General features: G+C 34.3%; 1 protein-coding gene across 1 annotated transcript in view; it reads right to left on the bottom strand.

Moving 5' to 3' along the window:
* Positions 1-318: 318 nt before the first annotated feature.
* The window catches only part of LOC140157320 (uncharacterized), a 96,177-nt gene continuing 77,057 nt past the window's right edge, over positions 319-19,438 (bottom strand). Inside the window, exon 2 of the mRNA XM_072180461.1 lies at positions 319-3,554. Coding sequence (XP_072036562.1) covers positions 3,216-3,554 — 339 coding nt within the window. The 3' untranslated portion in view covers positions 319-3,215. The remainder of the gene's footprint in view (positions 3,555-19,438) is intronic.

Below are 19,438 nucleotides of genomic sequence, written 5' to 3'. Positions count from 1 at the left end.
TTTGGTTCATTTTGATGAACAGGATTTTAAGATATGACCTTGTAAAAAATTGCACGTTTCTATTTTGGCTTAGTGTATAAACGCTCGCAAGCCAGCGGAATTGGTCATATGTTTATATGGTAATAGAAAAACCGCAAAATTTGTGTCATCACCCCCCAAGAAATATTTTTGCTACATAACATGTTACAAAACATCACAACTTTTAAAAGTGTTGAGTTGTATTCCTCTATTGCTATGATTATGACCTCAGTTCTATGGCGAATAACCCCTCAGATTCTTAAAATCAATAAGTGAGACGCAAGAAAATGAAACAAACCATTTTTCTTTTCATATAAGCTCTCCTTTTATGTACAAATAGTGCGATGCAGTTCAGGTGTAATTTATTTATACTACATAACACATAACAAAGGGAAACATTTTACTTAACAATGTTTCAATAATAGGTCCCAATTCATTACAATGGATCATACATTTGAAATGATATTCAACATTACAATCATTATTATTCTTTCACACATGCATATATAATGAGGTAAACCATTCTCTGATTGATCGTCGTCTAGGACTCTCACCTTGCTTCTCATGTAGATAGATACTGAAACTTACAACGTTCTAACTTGATATTAAATCAAGATACATCATTATTAGTTTTATAAACTACAGTGCATCATCAATACGTATCTTAGCTTACAACACATTCTGGGTGACCCACGTAAATGAAACATTCAAATATTCTTGTTCTTCGTGTAGTTAATAAACTTCTTGTCTAGTGTATTCCACCTAACGCTACATATGATCAACCTATCGATCCCCTAATATTGGAAACATGTTGAAGATGCTAACAAACGACTTAAAGAGGGTCATTGACTTAGGATCTTCTGTAATTACATGATTTAGTATGAATAATTTTATTTACAAAATAGTTCCTTCATTATTTTCTACAACTCGGCCCCTTGTGCGTGTAACTTAAGGAAACAGAACAGAGCAAGAATTTTCTTTAACATTAATATTGGTTATGAAATTGATGAGGCCTAAGTACTTTAAAGCTCTTGCATATTAATCAGGATGATGAAAACATTTTGTATATTGATTTTGTTCATGATATCACTATTTGAATCAGTTAATGTTAATGAAAAAATGAAGACACCTTTTACATCAAGATTCGCTGGATTTACTTTTTAAGGCTTAAGTCTTTATAAGACAACATTCTTGTTTTGTTTTTGCAGACACTCTCTTGTTAAGTTTACTTCAAACCTAATCAACATGTTATCTTATTTGCAAAGAATACCTATTATAGTGTACACTTTAATGGAGACATTTGATACAACTTTATGTTTCATGTTCTGAACATGTGACCCCTGTTTGCTATCCCTCAATATCTTCATACATATAGATTAAACAGTTAATTACATGGTATAGTGTAAATCATATTTATGATCAGTACTTACAATGGATTGTTTTACTGTCACCATGATCGATTGTTCTATAGTGCATCTAAACTTCACACTAGATGAATAACGTGTACATAATGGTTTCCACTTAGATTCCAACTTCGTAACGTTTTTGAGATTCTCGGTCGTCTTACCTTAGTGTTAATATAGTAGTCATTCATAAATAGGTACAAATGAGTTGTACGTAAACATAGGTGTTTATCAAAACTGCATGAGCAACCTGAAGCATGAACAACCACAAACCTCCAGTTTCGCAACAGAAAGTAGCTGCCACTTCTCATAAGATTGTGGTGTACCTTCTTTCGTTACCAAATGTGAAAAGATCATTAGGTAATATCAACCAGAAAAGTTGAAATACGATATCATATTATGCGGTTTAGGTGCACCAAGTACGGTAATTATAATGAAAGACAGAGATAAAAAGACTTGTTTGCGTCTGAAATTCTGACAACTTGACAGAAAATGCCGTACTGCGCAGGTCGGCAACCAATCACGGCGCGCCTTTGCTTTGATGGCAGACGCGAATTTGTCTTTTTATCTCTGTCTTTCATTATACATCTTGAAGGGACAGCTGTTATGGTGACGTCACATACACAAAAACATATTAAGGTGGTTAGGTGCAGATAATACTCTGTGGCAATAACCTCCCCCTTTTGTTTAAAAAAATATATATGCAAACGACATTGATCTTTGTACTTCGTGAGTTAGCACTTGTTTGCGTTTGGTCTTGGCGAGGTTTATTGTTTTTTTTCGTGCCTCTTGTATGCATTATAAGTATTTTTTTAAATATTATAATATTATTTTTTTCACACTCTATATATAATTGTCAAAAAGTTAACATTTTGTTTAACAAAGCCAGTAAATTGGTATTAAGTAAACTAATTTAATTTTCTACCAGTTTATCTTCACAAAAGTAATGAATACACCTGGTACTTAAATTGCTCCTCTACAAAGGATAGTGTTACGCCTTTAATCCATTACTGGCACATATTGAATTTCAGTATAAGGTAACAAAACTCTCAATTTAATTATTATTCAACTAAGTTTTTTAAACTCTGAATTGACAAACCACATACCACAGATATGCATTTTTTGTCTGTAAAATATACAAACAATTTTGAAACTAAGACTTGTTAACTTAAATTTCATGAAGACACACCACAAAGGCTCATATTTAGCTACGGTATATGCTACATATGGTATTTTGTTGTAGATTTAAATGGTCCCAGTGTTGTTTCTATATATTATACAAGGTATATCAACCTTCTGTACAACTTTATAATTTTTATACAAAGGAACACTCCTCATGCAGAAATGCCCCATCCAAATGTAGACATGTCATTCATCCACTTTGATGTTTAAAATTATAGTAGAAGAAGTACTTATGGTAGTATGGTTGACAGGGGACCATTGGAACTCATATCCCTTGCATTCAAGATCAGCTCTTAAACACAATCATGTTTCCCGGTTTACAGAGACCAGATAGCAAAATTGATGAAAATTTAACACATTTCACCACTCAAAATGAACTTTTAAAATATATATAAAGGCGAAAGGGAGGCGTGCCATAAATACTTCAACTACTACTTTTAAACCATGCCCAAGCAGTACAAAATTACGTGTTTGCTATTTAAATATGCTAATTGTTTAACTAAAACGTGACGGATTTTTTGTATTAAAACAAAAATGATGGTGTTTATAACTACAGCAAACAAAAAACGACATATTGCCAGTCAAATTGCAGTTCTATAAAGTCATTCTCGATCAATCGTCGTCTCTTTTTACGTGGAATCCCGCGCTAAGTGGATCCATGAAAGTTTGGAATCTCTTGTTGGGGAAATTGCTGAAACCGGCATTTAATGGATCCATGAAGCTATTAAATCTTTTGCTTGGGTTAAATCCGGCCATTAATGGGTCCATAAATGAGTTAAATCGTCGTTTGTAAGGCCGTGCGCTGAAACCAGATTGAAGAGGATCCATGAATTGGTTAAATCTTTTGTTTGCAAAACCGGCGCTGAGTGGGTCCATGAAATTATGAAAACCTCGTTTATCTGGTGTTTCGTCTTCAAGTAATGTGTCAGTGTCTGTGTCATCTTGTGCAAGCTGAAAGAGGACAAAGAAAAAGAAAAAGAAATTGTCATTGAGTTAAACAATTTATGGAAACATAGAGTAAAGTGCACCAAGCAGACACAGCTTACGTCGCTAGCAAACTATGGCAGCCGTGTAGTTTTCCCCTGTTTGCACTAGCAGAATGTTCCCGGATATGTTCGGATACAAACATTTTGAGTACACCAATATGATGCATTTGTGCACGTATGTGGCAGAAATAAAGAAGAGTATAATCATGATGATATTGCCATCAATATTTCAACATTTTTATATTTGGCCATTGCAAACAGTTTTGTTAGTAAATACTTGCTTAGGTAATACCTCGTTATGATATCGATAAAGAGTTCACCATTATGGTAAAAAATTAAATATCTTCCGACTTATACCTTAAAGTGCAAAATATCAATTATACAATAATACTTAGTAAAACAAAAACTAGTTGAAATGCAGGCCGGGGAAACAATGCGTAAATACCGAACTTCTCTACCATGCAAATATGTTGCGAAACATTTATCTGGTCGATTTTTTGGTAATTATAAATTGAACCTATTTATTTTCTTTTTGTTCTCCATAAATGGTTAATATGTTTCTAAAATGGGTCACAGAAGCAGGCAATATCAGATTATGAACACTTATTTATTACCAATAATAAGTAACAAAATATATTTGCCAACTGCCCTCTTTTTTTATCAAAATTGAATTACATCGCCATGGGAACCAATTGAGAGTTTGCTCCTCGTCATAATTCAATCGTATAGATTCGTTCGTTTTGTTCAGTTTTTATTTCAACGTATAGAGACGAGAATAATATAGGAATCACTGATTCAATGGAACATGAATTGGTGTGGTGTCAGACTACACTACAGAGTGTATCAGTTTCCGGTTTTCGTTTACCCACAATCAACAAGAGATTGAGACTATGTAACGCGGTTAATAATAAGGTGTCCAAAATGGGTTGTGAACAAAAACCTGAACTTTTTGCGGCCAGTTAACTTGATAAGTTGTCACGTATGATACGTTTTCTACCTTTTAAAGACCCTTTTATCTTACTCGAGTTGTCGCAAATGGAAGCTAAATATAAAATATGGACATGTCTATTTTGTGTTAATAAGTCAGGATTTGACATGACAGACGACCCACTTCTGGTGTGTTGGTGAGCAATTTAATTATATATTACGATAGTCAGCATCAGCAAGATGTAATATATTTAATTAGGTCGTAAATATTTTCGATAACTACTATCTGGCAGACTACTTAATTGTTTGCAATGAACAATTTTATTCATGCTTAACGTGGACTTGCAGACGCTGTTGTCTGTAGAGCGGTTTTTAAACCCACCAGATATGCCAAATGACCATCGTTTGATTCTTTTTAAAAGAGAAAATATGAATGGATTTCATTCCATTTTAAATGAAAATAAAGAATAACCATACTTTCAGGTACAGGTTAAAAAAAAGATTTTGTATTAATCAATTATTTGTGATGAACAAAAAGTGTTGCTATCACATTGTTAACACCATATATTGATGATCTCCCAGAGTATCTTTAAAAAACCATAAAAAGAATGAATGAGTGTTTTAGAATAGACTAGTAAATTATTCAAGTTACACAAGCGATCCTTTGAAGCTAGAGATATAATATATCAGTAATATTAACATTAATATGGATATTAGCAGAATTTTCATGGTGTTTTAGTACTGTAAAGTATACTTAAAAAAACCAATATAACTTTCATGATATATTATAATAACGCCCATGCATGCCACCCCGACAAATAAACCACCCACAATACCGTTAATGAATGGCATTTCGAGACTTATGAATTTCGATATCATTAAAAGATGAATATTTTCAAAGACAATGGAAGTAAGTAAACGATCAATACGTGTAATATTGCAAATGATGTGTTATTATAATATCAAAATGTAATCCTTCGACGTCTGATCATAATGTATAAACACCGGATATCGTTATTAAAAATCCCACAGGTTTTTATCTACGCCTTCAGGTTGGCAATATAATAATTATGCATTTGTCTCCGATTCTTCATTTTCTTTCTTTTAAAAAATGTGTAAAAAAATAACGTTCTACACGTTTTTATTCTGAATGTCGTCTGTTGACCATGTTGACGTCAAATGCCTTTTTGGGACAGCACAGAACCGTATCAGTTCTTTTAGCTGAAACCAAACCCATACCTACCAATTGTACCAATCTCTTGGTAACTAAAAAATTTTTCCTCGCTTTCTCTTTTCCTTTTAATTTCTTTATCTACCCCTTCAAAGCGACATGGCAACTGTCGCACTTGCTTCAATGTCGTAGCTTTATCCCTGGGTAATAGTTGTAGCGACACATGTGCCCTTCGACATGAACAATGTCATCAATTGAATGAATTGAGTCTACATATAGGATGTCATTCATATTTAAACCATGACTCTCATGTGTTTATTTTGGAGTTAAATTGACAAGCTATAGAGTGCAATAATACCCAAATTGCACCATGTCCCTCCATAATTTCAATACAATACAACTATAATTCGATTGAACAATTTGAAATTGATTAACTGACAATCAAGCGCCAACTGTCGTTGAAATATTCATTTCTTTACAGCGTAATACGTGTTTTCCACAGTGAGTTATCTTTAACATATTTCAGAGAGAACATTGCTCCACAAGCACCCAAGAGTACTTTGAATAGAAATACACGTGGATGACAACCATCGTCCTACATTGGTTTTATTATGACTTGCAGGAATCTTTCAGTATAATACTGGTCACCTTGAGTTCTATATTATGTAATCAAATCAACAAGAACCTGTCGAATAGAGTCTCGAAAGGCTTCTTAAAACTCAGTTCTGGTGTGTATGTGAGTCTAGAGGCGACGCCGGAATACGCAGGTGCCCTTGTGTTTTGAATGTACTATTAACGACATTTCGCGCGCCAGTCTACTCTTGCGCACGTAGCTAAGTAACACAATTCCAGGTATCTTTACGAAATAATCAAGACTGAACATATTTCAACAACCATTGAAGAAATACTAGACTTGTTTGTACTCTTTTGAATAAATTTCGATGAAAATTCACACGCAAACATCTAGCAGCTTTTTGTTTAAGATTTTGAAAAAAAAGTTAAATAATCGTTGTTTGCATTCCATCCACTCTAAAGGGTAAGGTAACAATAGGCAAGATCGATGTGGGCGCGACTGAGACGAGTTTTGATACGGGAAAACGTTGGCGCTATAATTGGAAAACTATTTCCCTTATGATCGGCGCCACAGGCCGGAAAAGAACCTGATAGTTTCAATACTAAAGTATTTGTATGTAGTAAGTTAGAGAGACCCAATAATAGCACACTATTCATGTCTCTCTTTTTTTAAGTGTTCTTATATAAAACGTCAATATATAGGCTTTATTGTCATGGTTGTGTGATTAACAGTAATAATTATGAATAGATATATGATATTGATGCTAAATATATATAATTTTGTGGATACAAATGTGTAACACTTCCGCTATAGACAAAAAAACGGAATTCTTTACAATATAACGTTACGAACGTCACACCCCCTCATCGACATGACTTTCTGTATGTATCGCAAAAGGTTTTGGGATTTTTAGAATTGTCTATACCTGATATAGGCGGACTTCATTACACTGCAGATTGATATCGATTCCTCAGAGGGATGATCCCACTCATGCAATTATAGACGAGGACAGACAAATAAATATACGACCTTGTGAGCCTGTATTGTTATCTCCTAATATTACTAGATCAAACATTTATTTGAGCATATTGACTAAATACTGAAAAAAGATTCATAATGCCTTCCTAATGGGCTGATCGAAGCATAGTATATACTTATTTGGAGCAAAATAAATTTAAACACTACCTTAAGCTTATACACTTTAAGCTTAACAATAAAGCCTTATTCCTCCCTGAAGGGTATTGTAGTCTAAAAATATTAAGTCTTTAACTCGAAAAGGATATATACCTAAGTATATACCTTAATAGTGGGTGAATAAAATGACGTATGAGTCGAATTACTTGTCCCATTTCTTTACTCTTATTTTATAATTTAGACTTCTTCAGCCATTCACTCCACTCCCGTCACTCTTACAATGCAATATTGATGAAGACGGTTTGCAATAAGTACCAGTATATTTGACAGTAAAATTCGTCGAAGTTAAAAAACATTGAAAACACCAAGTTGATAAACTGTTTAGTTTCTCGAATCACCACTCCGATCTCTTACTTATAAATAATTATGATGTTTAATTTAAGGATTGGTAAGCTACACGATTATAGAGATTGGAAATTTGATTTCAGATACCTTTGAAATATAATAGGTTTTGTTACTTTAAACATTCATTAATCGCTATATTGTTCACATTGAATGACCATTCTTATACAGATTCATAGAACCTTTATCATAAATAGTGTGAATAGTGTAGCATTCTTGTCAACACCACTGATGACCAAAATTGAGAATTATTTATAATGCCCTACAATGACAAAAGGCACAACTGACACAGATTATTTTCAGACTCAAATCTGTACTCAGACTTCTATACACTCCGTGTTCAATTTGGAGTATGGATTTAAGCTTTAGCATGTGGACCAACAACCTTAATTCTTAAGACTAAAAGTCATTTTAAACTAAAATGTCGGTTGTGTCCTTTTGTCGCAGTAGGGCAGAATAGATAAGACAAACCATGGAAATTATGGGCCGTGCGAATAATGACATCTAGAATAACACAACCCTTAGAAATATTAAACGGGCAGAATCAATGAAAGAGAAAAAATCCTTAGCAATTTAATTATGTTTGAATTGGAAGTGATAGCATCGCCGTTAAACGGTGTGGCAAGAAAACAAATTTGCCCTAGTCAAGTTTCGTGCGAACAATACGGCTACAATATGTGAAGCAAAAAATCATTATATGTGATGCAATCAAGCAAAATCAGTCAGAACTCGGAAATATAAAATTGTTAGTTTCTTATAGGATAGTAAAAAGCATTTACAAAGCTGGATGTTGCAAAAAAAGTATTGAAATTGAACAACACGTCCTAAAGATATGAGCAATTAAAGAGTTTCCAAAACAAGAGGAAACAAAGGGTAATACTTCCTTTGTTTGGCTATATCTCAAAATCAATATTTCCGAGTTCCGACTGATTTTGCTTGATCGCATCACATATAGGAACCTCAGGTGTTTGAGAATGTGACCTTACAGCATATCTTTACCAGCCTGTCTGTGTCGTTTGATGATTTCTAACAAAATCACAAATTTCATTGTGATTCAAATAGTTCAAATTAAAATAATTAATTGAGAGTCATAAAATCAGTAATCTGGCAATTATGAATTTACTGCCGTGTTATGAAAGCGCGGAATGACAAAACTGTGATTGCCAATTATGTACCATGAAGTTACTTTTTACAGTAACATTTGCTTGATAATTCTTTTAAATCTAGCCGTGATTAAGTTCATCTTCAATTACGAAAATCGCACATTAATATATTGATTTAGCTCATCAAACTAGGTTAGTCCCAGTTTGCCCTTTTAGAGGCTTTGATATGTTGTTTAATAAAAGAATTTGAATAATTTATTATTTAAATAATTCATACGACAAAACAAATAACGAAATATTAAATGGTGTTAACGTTAACTCATCTTTAAAGCCAAGAATACTTTATGATATTATTATGTCGACATTCTTTCCAAAAAAAGGTATCTATTCTAATTTTGCCATATTAATTAACCCTGGATTCCGTGGATATCTATATGTTGATCTCATCACAATAATTATCCACGGTTTTAAATGTTTAAATTTTGTGAACTATATTTTGAGGGATTCCTGTTGATAAATTCAGCCTTTTATGGTGTGCTCAGGCTTTAACACAAAGAAGTAAATTATGTTTCTTTTTTGCATTAATTCTACAACTAAAGTAATAATGCATTATGATGAAGGACGTGCGAGAATCCATTAATAGTTTTGGACTTTCAAGCTGTCACACACCAATGATTGCATAATATGTGTACTTAGTATCTTACAAAAATATGCGTGTTCATCTTATCATACGGATACACATATATTTTATTGGGGATGATGTTGGAATGTATACACTTTTTGTAAATATTTAATATTAGTAATGGTAAAGGGCCTTTCAATATAACATTATTGATCTATATCACATTGCACATAATGAGAGAGATCGTTATTTCCTATGCCAATAGATCCGATTAATCCAACCAATCAATCTGTTAAATCTATTGAAAATCAGCCAAACTCGTTTTTGCATAATCGTACGAACAAAAATCTTTCTCATGGTGACATATAAGAAAATTATTTGATCATGTAAAACGTTAATGCATTTATCTTTAGATACGCTGCATTAGAAAAAGTTACTCAAGAGAAAGTAAAGTGGAGTTATCTGCAAACAAGCAACCTTACTGTAAGTCTTTTGATAAGGACTCTGTGTCTTCACCATCGGTGACAACAAATCACTTAGATCTGATCACTCTTGAGTGATTCGGTATCTTTACAAGGAATTGCGGCAACTTGCTGCGGGCAATTCGACGTCATTGTCTATCACTTAATATGGTGAATGCCTTGTAGCAACGAGTTACTTAAACTCGCGGCACTTTTTCTGAGTACATAAAATGTAAACTAGAAACCTTCACAAAACTTGACCTGCACCACGGCGAAGTCCCTAGAAATCTATTAATAAACCGGACTATAACAGCAAAACAGAAAACCACAATATTAAAGACTATAAATCTCTTCTGATTTAATGTAAAGAGTAAAAGTTAAACCTGACGCCTTCTATAAGGACGAGACAAAATCCTGTATGTCTAACTATCTATTGATATTCAAACGTGAACTTGGAGTTAAAGAGATCAATGTAAATCCATACTGCTCGTAGGCTCGTTTTGACTTTCTAATTGCATACTTGAATGGCTCAAGTACCTCCTTTAATAAGACGAGCCTGTTAGTATGCGGACCCGAGATGCGAAGCTGGATTTCACGCCTGTAGTGTCTTTATGTTTCTTCTGCAGTGTTGTCCTGTTCATTCGCGCCAGTAAAATGCATGGATATACATCGCCACCTTTTGAGAGCGTTGAATGAATTAAGGAAACTAATCCTATCAACTAAACTTCAAAGTGATAGGTCGTGTTTTAAAGAAAAGTAGCATCGTTTTAATTAAATGTATAACTCAAATAGATGGTAATTAATAGTTAATACGAGTTAGCATTTCATGATTAGCGTAATGCATTACTTAGATGAAAGTACTTATAAAGATTGAAACATCAGTACTAAAGTTGTACAAACCAGCAGTTGTTCATTTCATCAGAACTTGGGTTTAAAAGTCACGTTAATTACAACTTACGATAGGTTCTCCGTTTGAAACCAATTCTTCCACTAGTAAAGAACATCTTGATTCTAAAGAGAGGTAGGCCTATATCGGAAACTCGCAGATTAAAAGTGTGCAATACTGTGAAAGAAAGTGATTGAAGTATGTCGTATTTAGTAAGTAGTATTGTAAATCAAGAGGTTGATTTATATAGTCTTCACATTATTGAAGAATATAGATGGTTTTGTGTCCCCTGCATCAAATTGCTATCTTCCAGCATATAAAATTAATTTCACCATCAAATAGTCACTATTGAATAAAAACTCGTATAGATGAGACGCTAACAGGCAATCCATCAGAAACCATTGTCATTTACACTTTTTGATTAAAAGGAATTGTTGAACCTCTGGAAATGGGTTTCCTCGCGGTGCAGTACATGATCAATTCAATTGTAGAACGAAAACAGCGTGGTTCACATCTGATTTCTCTGATTATGCCAGTAAAAGTTTGGTAGACCAAAGGGGGTTTACCACAAGCATAAATGATGAAAGATAAATTGTAGAAAGGACTAGAATTGTTCTGGAATACAGGAATTTACGTTTTGTCATTCATTGGTTCTAATATTAGACCCGTGGTTTTCGTTGATTTTATTGTTTTCAATTGTATCACGATTCATGTGAACTGTATTAAACCTTCCGGCGTCTGACGTGTAGATTATGACGCATTCCCTTAACTTCTTCTCGTATGAGAATGAAAATTATTGCGACGGGTGTGTTGCTAAAATTCGTAATTTGGTTTTGCTTCCAGAAGGTGTGTTTCTATTTAAATTATAATTATTTCCGTGTTGAATAAAGAAAAACTTGGTGCAAGCCACATTCAAAAGATGTGCCACTCTCATAAAAGTTATAATGTGAGTGCAAAGACAGATACTCACTGTACTAGTTATTCAGTTTTAACTTATACGGCAAAGAAAAGTTAATCTTTGAGATTTATGTGCAGTTCTGGTATAATGATAAATAAACCTACAAAATAAAGATAAACAAAATGGATAAAAAGCTAATATCATAAGTTGTTTGTTCTAGTTTTTAAGTTGAATAAGGAGCCTGCAGCTCCAATCGCTAACGATGGACGGTACATGGTGGACAACTGTCAAGTAAGATGGATTTTTACTTCTTGTGACAATAAGTATAATAAAAGTCATTCGTCAAAGATATCGCTTAAAGCTAGCGATCCAACTATACATTTAGCTTTACAGAACCCGGTTACAGGTCTGGATCTTGTTAAATTATTTAATATCTTTCCTGAGGTGGCTGACAACAAGTTAATCTATATAGGTGGAAGACTGTAGACTTTGTTTGTAAAGTGACACGGTCTAAATGCTAAATGATAAAAACATATACTTGCTGACAATGTGTCAATTTAGACAAAACATTGATTGTATAATGTATAATATATTTAGTGGATTTGCCAACATACTATTCATGTTCTTATAAACTATTTATATCACAAAACATTTTAAATAACCTTTTTGACTAGAACAAACCGAAAAATATTGTTTCATTAGCAGTATGATGTCGGCCAAGTCAACGTTTCTGTAAGATTTAGAGGTTTTGTTTTAAACTGACAGTCAATTTGCCAATATTCACCTGGTTCAATTTCTACACAGTCAGCCATAGGCAATTCAAGAGGTATTGAGCACGCTATTAGAAAAGTGAACCAACCAGGATATCCTCTACTTTATGTAAATCACAACATCTTAGGATTTATTCGCTGTAGAAGTGACGTAATAATCGGATTAAATACCATAGCAATAGATGAATACAATTGTGAATAGATCGCCCTGCACTACAAGCACGTTGCACTCATCACCTGTGTATGTCTGCGTTCATAGATTGAATACAATACCGCTGTTTTTAAAGATACTAATCTGACAGTTGCGAGCGATTAGCATTTCTTTGACATAATGGTTCAATGCATAGGTACCGCGTGAACGTTGAAGCGCAGTGCGATGTATTCAAAAATTGTATTCATCTATTGCTATGGTAGCCTTACGTCACTTCTGCAGCGAATATAGATACTTAAATGAGATGGGCAAGAAAGGAATTTTGTTCTTCTGAACATATGAGTCGAGTGAACAAAAATCTAGAGTCTATTATTTGTATTATTTTTTCTTCGGATTGTAATTTTGTTGAGATTCGCGCTGTATGAACATAGATATGAACAAAACACTTATTGCAGTACTAAAAACGCCTTTATTGACCCAAAAGGCCAAGAAATCAAAACCAAGCAGAGACAAATATGAAACACAAGTAAACAAACAAACAAACAAGCGAACAAAAAGGAACACCATGGAACTTTCAAAGCCACGTAGAATCAGAATTTTGAAACCGCCTGGCTTTTTAGGCGATGAATTCGGACAACAACAACAACAAAAGCAACACCACAAAATATTAACAGCACTATAGCAATAACAAAACAACAGCTAATGAAACAATGACGACAACATGATCAAGAACAATAGCAGTAGCAAAAAGCAATAAACACAGGTTTAAATGTTGTAGATTCCTCTCACCAAACTGTCATTTCGTATCACCAGTGACTTTCTCAAAATATAAGTTTTGTTCTTCTTATTTCCCATCTGTTTACAAAATTCTTATAATAGCTGTCAATTCATTTCAAATTCAAAGTTTCCTTGCGCAAACAACTGGTATAATATCCTATTAAGTGAAAACAATTATTCCCCGGGAAATTTAATGTCATACTTGTGATGTCTTTTTTTATTAATTTTGGGTGGCTTTATATGGGTGTTACATGTCCTAAGGGTATCGAGTAACCCACTTCTGTGCATATTATAAGCTAAAGACGATGGAACTACACGTCAGAAGAGGTTTGGATATCAACATATTATATTTGTATAAACAGACGTGGCTCCAGGCACTTCATTTATCACCATTGACTATTATATTCAGGTATGAATAGCACTTGGACTGGAGACCATGTCAAGCTTGGCCTACTTTTGTAACTTACATTACAATTTACATTTTGAATAGTGCAATAACGTCATTCCAAACAAAAAGCATCTTATTTACCAATATCTTTCGTATGAGGTTAGTGAACATTCATATTTGATCTATTCTACGGGTAAATTTGATATCAATTCATCAAATTAATATGAAAACCGTGAACACATGATGTCTAGAAAACATTCATGATAATAGTATTTATAATTTCATTACTTAAAAGCTTGTAGGATATAACCAAACAAAAAGAAAAAGGTCAACGTTAGTTAACGACACCCTTAAGCAGCTTTAAGTTGATAAAATATTGACGTTGGACGAAACTGATTTTGTGAGATTATCGTCAGGTCTATGGTGATCTATTATTTAAAGCTTTACACGCGGATCACGTTTCACTCAATATAAAATCAACCACTATTCAGAATTAAGAAAGACATAATCTTACGAATTAAGAAAGACATAATCTTATGTATTAAGAAGGACATAATCTTACGAATTGAGTACATGTATAATAGATGCACGTATTCAGTCACTGTCATCTATTTCACGCATTAACCTCACACTGGTATTATAAGTTAACTTTGAATCACTTAGAATATTTTTAAAAATCAGTGGCTAGCAGGCACCCTCCTGTCAACAATGATTAGTTTCAGCTTTGTGATATACGTGATCAATACAAGTTTTCCCGCCAATATTAAACTACAATTCTGTGTTAGGTGTCCAAGACAACATACTTACGTTACCTATGTATATTCATTCTAAAATGTAAATCACTGTGTTATATTTACATCTTGTTACTTCAATGGATAATTGTGCTTACAAAAGTTTTCATAGATATATAGCCTACCACTAGTAAATGTTAAAAGTTTATGACAATATAATACAGCTAAGAAGAAATACCATAGCGTGACTATTTCTACTTTTTTGAAGTAGCTCATTCCTTTATCTAATTAAGCCGTTTAATTTCTTGGTGAGAAGATTAATCCAATTGATTCTTCATTTTGTTGAAACATGACAATGTACCACCAGTCGACGATTATAATCATAGTCTGTAAAATAATTAAACTCTACAAGACTCTGTTGGCATATTATAGACTTAATGCCACGAATATTCAATGTATAAGTCACGTGTTCCTATTATTTTATATAAATATCAAGATATTGCTGATTAGAATTGATTGGTAACATTTCAATTAAAGCACTAAAGATATGAGTAAAAACACGAAGTCTATTTTTATCATGGGTAGAGTGCACAGGCAAAACACCATTTCAACGACTTTTCTCAAAAAATGTATTAATTGCACAACGATTTTTGTAGTGATAAATAAAATAAATAAATGTTGTTTGATTTAACGTGCGCTTCAGCTAGGCATGGCCTAATTATCAGCACACTTCAACAATTATTCCGCTGCCATTAGGATATATCAGAATCATTTCCGCTTCACCAAGTCCGCAACTGATGCGCAGGTACTCTCAGCGACTTAGATTGTGATTACCCCCAGCAGCTCCCCATTTTACACCTGGGTGGAGTGAAGCAATTGGGAATTAAGCTATCTTGCTCAAAGACGCAACACACTGGCCGTGGTAGGGCTCGAACCCGCAACCTTCCGATCATGAAGCTCACGCCCTAACCATTGGGCCACCGTGTGATCAAGGATCAAACAACTTGAAACAACTGAATTATGAACTTCAGCTGACTGAAGTAAATGGCTACAATCCAGGAAAAATAGTTGGCACACTTGCACTAAACAATGGAAATGCGTGCCCTATCAAAATTGGAGAGGCGAGTGAAACATGCATGCAATTATGTGAAGTACAGACTACCCCCTATATCTCACACTTCCCCACTCCCCATCTGTCAATGTTGGAGGGTCTCAGGGACCTGTTGACAACATGGCTTGGTCCAACATTGAATTGGGGGAGCGGGGGAAGAAATTTACCAAAAGACAGGCAAAGTGTGCCAACCTTTTTTTTCTGGATTGTAGGTCCTCGATCACCACATTGGTTCGTAGTGTTCGAACGAATAGGAAGGGACTTTGCATAATCAGCTTATTCTGATATGAGGGAAGGAGTAGGAGGACTTCATTGTTCACTAAACATTTCCTTGATACTTGCTTGCCTATTACTTCTTGCCTTTGATTTCAGCAATTCTGTCCTCGCCAGCTTCAACGAGTTGCGATGTGTAAGAAATCATTTAATGATTGGCGATATAAAAAAGAGACTCAAGAGAGTATCTCAATTTCCTAAGATGATGCTTGTACTTTTTGTTTCTTCCTCGTAGCCCTATCTGCGGTATCTCCCAACCAAATGGCAGATAAGACACTAGCGCATATCAGGTTCTTGATAAATTGGTCGTATTTCCCGAAAAGTTGCTGACATGTTGAACAACAAATGTATTATTTGTGTTGAAGATTGTAAACAGTGTATAACCGTTACGAGTTTGATGACCTGGATTCTCAGATTTCTGAACATTTATATCTTCCTGTAAATTTTCCATAGACATAAAGGAAAGAGACTCTGGAAACAAAGATGGACAGATAGATAAACGGATATGATGCATGTTTGTAAACCAAATAGTAAACGTATAAAAACGAGATATTTCTCGAGCCAATAAAGGAAAAAAGGTACCGGTAGCGTGAATCGGAGCCAAGCCTTGAAAAATCGATTCAAACGTTTGTGCAAAATTGCCACCAGTTGAAGTAAATTTTTGGAGTGTACAATAATTGATAAAAAATACATCACTTGCCAGGAGAGTATCTACAACAGTATGGAGAACACTTGTTTTGTAATTTGTACCTTTTGGTAATTGGGGAAGGGGTGGACATGATGAATACAAGAGACACGCTCAAGCATCGCAATTGGTAGATGGTATCTAATTCAAGGTCATATTCAAATGCAGCGACACAGAAATGTTTGCATTGTATGCTTCAAAGCTGTTATGTCATCATAGCTAATGTTGACTTAAGAACGAATTTCAATGTTTGAGGCTCTAATGTAGGATTACAACACACATCCATACCAGTACCACAGCTCGTCAAATAACATTATCTCACTTTTCCTCTTAACAAGAGGCGCCAATATTCGCGTTGCTTGACGTGATTTTGGATTGATACACTTGGCAGTAGTATAACAACCTTAACATTGCAAAAGGTATAATACATCCTAAGGGTTGAAAAACGACCATTCTAACAAGAAAACCCTTGGGTGAAAAGCGACCATTGCAACATGACATCTAAAAGTAATGCTAGATTGCTTGCGGTCAATGATGTTGTCAAGGTATTTGCTTTCGTTACATTGTTTTTTCAAGGTTCACGTAAGTATTGCCCGGAAGAACTCATCTTGCAATGAATTAATATCTGTGCACACTTGTATTTCTTGTAATTTATAGCAGATTATGTAAAGAATTCAGATAAGAAGGAACATGTGAATGAAACAAGTAAATATCCAACAACATATAAAAAACACACACCTGTGAACAAAATGCAGTACAAATACAATTAGGACAAACTAAAAGAAACAAATCAAGACGGTCAAATAGTCAACTACCGTTTCGAGCAATCATACAGTCCATAGTCAAGGACGAACAAGAAAATGATAATCAAATTACAGCAAAAGTCAGGAAGCAAACAGCACGATTTTAAGGAAATGATGGTTTGGTATACTTTTTACTTCAGTCTTTATGGTACAAAGAATCTTTGCCAATATCGTAATTGTTATCAGATTTATTTATACAAAACCAATCGCTTTATCTGACACATGGAAAACCATGAACATGAACATCGTTCCGTTTTCTCTAGGGAATAAAGATCATTTCGAAGAAACTGATTTAGTGAGAATATCGTCATGGCTATGGTATACTATGATATACTCCAGACTTCAGAATAACCAGCATATTGGGTGCTATGAATCTAGCGGCTTGAACTGCGAGAGAGGCACTGAAATTTAGATTTTTGACGGGTGCACTTTTACCCGAGGCATGTTTTTTCAATGTTGTCCACATCACCAAAGTGCCATGCGTGCTAAAGGCGCACTTGTTGTCCAGATCAATACAAAACGTATTTGACCTTGAGATCTAACGTGACTTGGGAAATCCACCGTAAATGCGTTTCCTGTTACACCATGCCTTGTATAATCGCCAAAAAACATTTCCTCATTTCACATGCACAGACACTATGTCGTATGCACATCTGGACCTATACTATGCTTGTTTGTACTCGAGTTGTAATTTTAAAATTAACAAACAATGATAATTCTGCGAGAGTGTCAAGTCAGCTGAGTTTGTGATATGCAAGATTATTGTACAAAATAATGCACGCGTACTAAGATGTTGAAGCGCCTAATGCCCGAATCCCACAAGTGCATTATAGACGCATTAACATCTCAGTACAGGTGCATTTTTTTGCACATTTTCTAGAGCAACAATTGATACATATTTCATACATAATTTAAAAAAAATACCGTAATTGTTGCTATTTTTATAACAAAATTGTTACTAAATATGTTGGAAAATGCGAGCAAATGGAAATACCTCAACCCGCAAGAAAAAGAACGCGTTGAAGTGTCTCATGCACGAGCCCCGAAGGGAGAAGTACAACAAGTGATACTCATTTATTAACCTAGTTATTCATGCACGAGAATGAAAACTGTGATTTGTGTTGTTTTTATAACACAATTATCACTAAAATTGGAAAATAAAATCAAATATAAATACATCAACTCTAAAAAAATCAATTCTACGCGATGCAAACATTTTAATGTTGTCCACATCAACGGGACCATATCACCAAAGTGACATACGTGTGCTAAAGGCGCATTTCTTTTTACACAATGAATTCGACCTTAAGATCTGACGTGACTTGGGAAATCCGCTATAAATGAGTTTCCTTTGCACTGGTTTCTTACCCCTTACGATGCAAAATCCACCCCATCTAAAAGCTCTAACACGACACCTCCGAGCATTATACTACAGGCTTTTTGTTCTCGATAAGTGCTTTCGGTATATAGATTCCAATTTTGTAATGATTTTTACTTCTAAATTTAACAAACAATGATAATGTTGAAGCAACATAGATTCTGCAGAAAAAGGTTTATACAACAAGTGCATTAATTTTACGCGGAATATTTATTACGAACAATTACAGCTAGACGATAAAATAATGTTATCATGATTACAATCTCTTATCAGCTTGAATGTAAAACGTATTAATATTCTTTGTCAATGAATGGTCATTTGCCATTGAAGCAACAAAACCACAGTATAGTCATCTCTAAATGTCATTATAATCAAGTGTTAACTGGACAGGTTTAAAATGACCTGTGCTGGGAACATCCCGCAAGGTATTTTACCAATTAGCGCCTTAATTGTCATGAGTGCCATTGTTGCCTTGAGGCATCTTCAACCCTTGCGTAGTTTGACTTAAAAGCTTTGCAATACATGTTTTCTCTTCTTACCGATGTTTGACAGTGAGGAATATGAGAGTGTGTCATTTTCCCCGGAAATATTTTGACTGGTACAA

This window comes from Amphiura filiformis, chromosome 7, assembly GCF_039555335.1.
Source record: "Amphiura filiformis chromosome 7, Afil_fr2py, whole genome shotgun sequence".
Taxonomy (NCBI): Eukaryota; Metazoa; Echinodermata; class Ophiuroidea; order Amphilepidida; family Amphiuridae; genus Amphiura; species Amphiura filiformis.
Note: the sequence above shows the minus strand (reverse complement) of the source record. Positions and strands in the feature narration are given on the sequence as shown.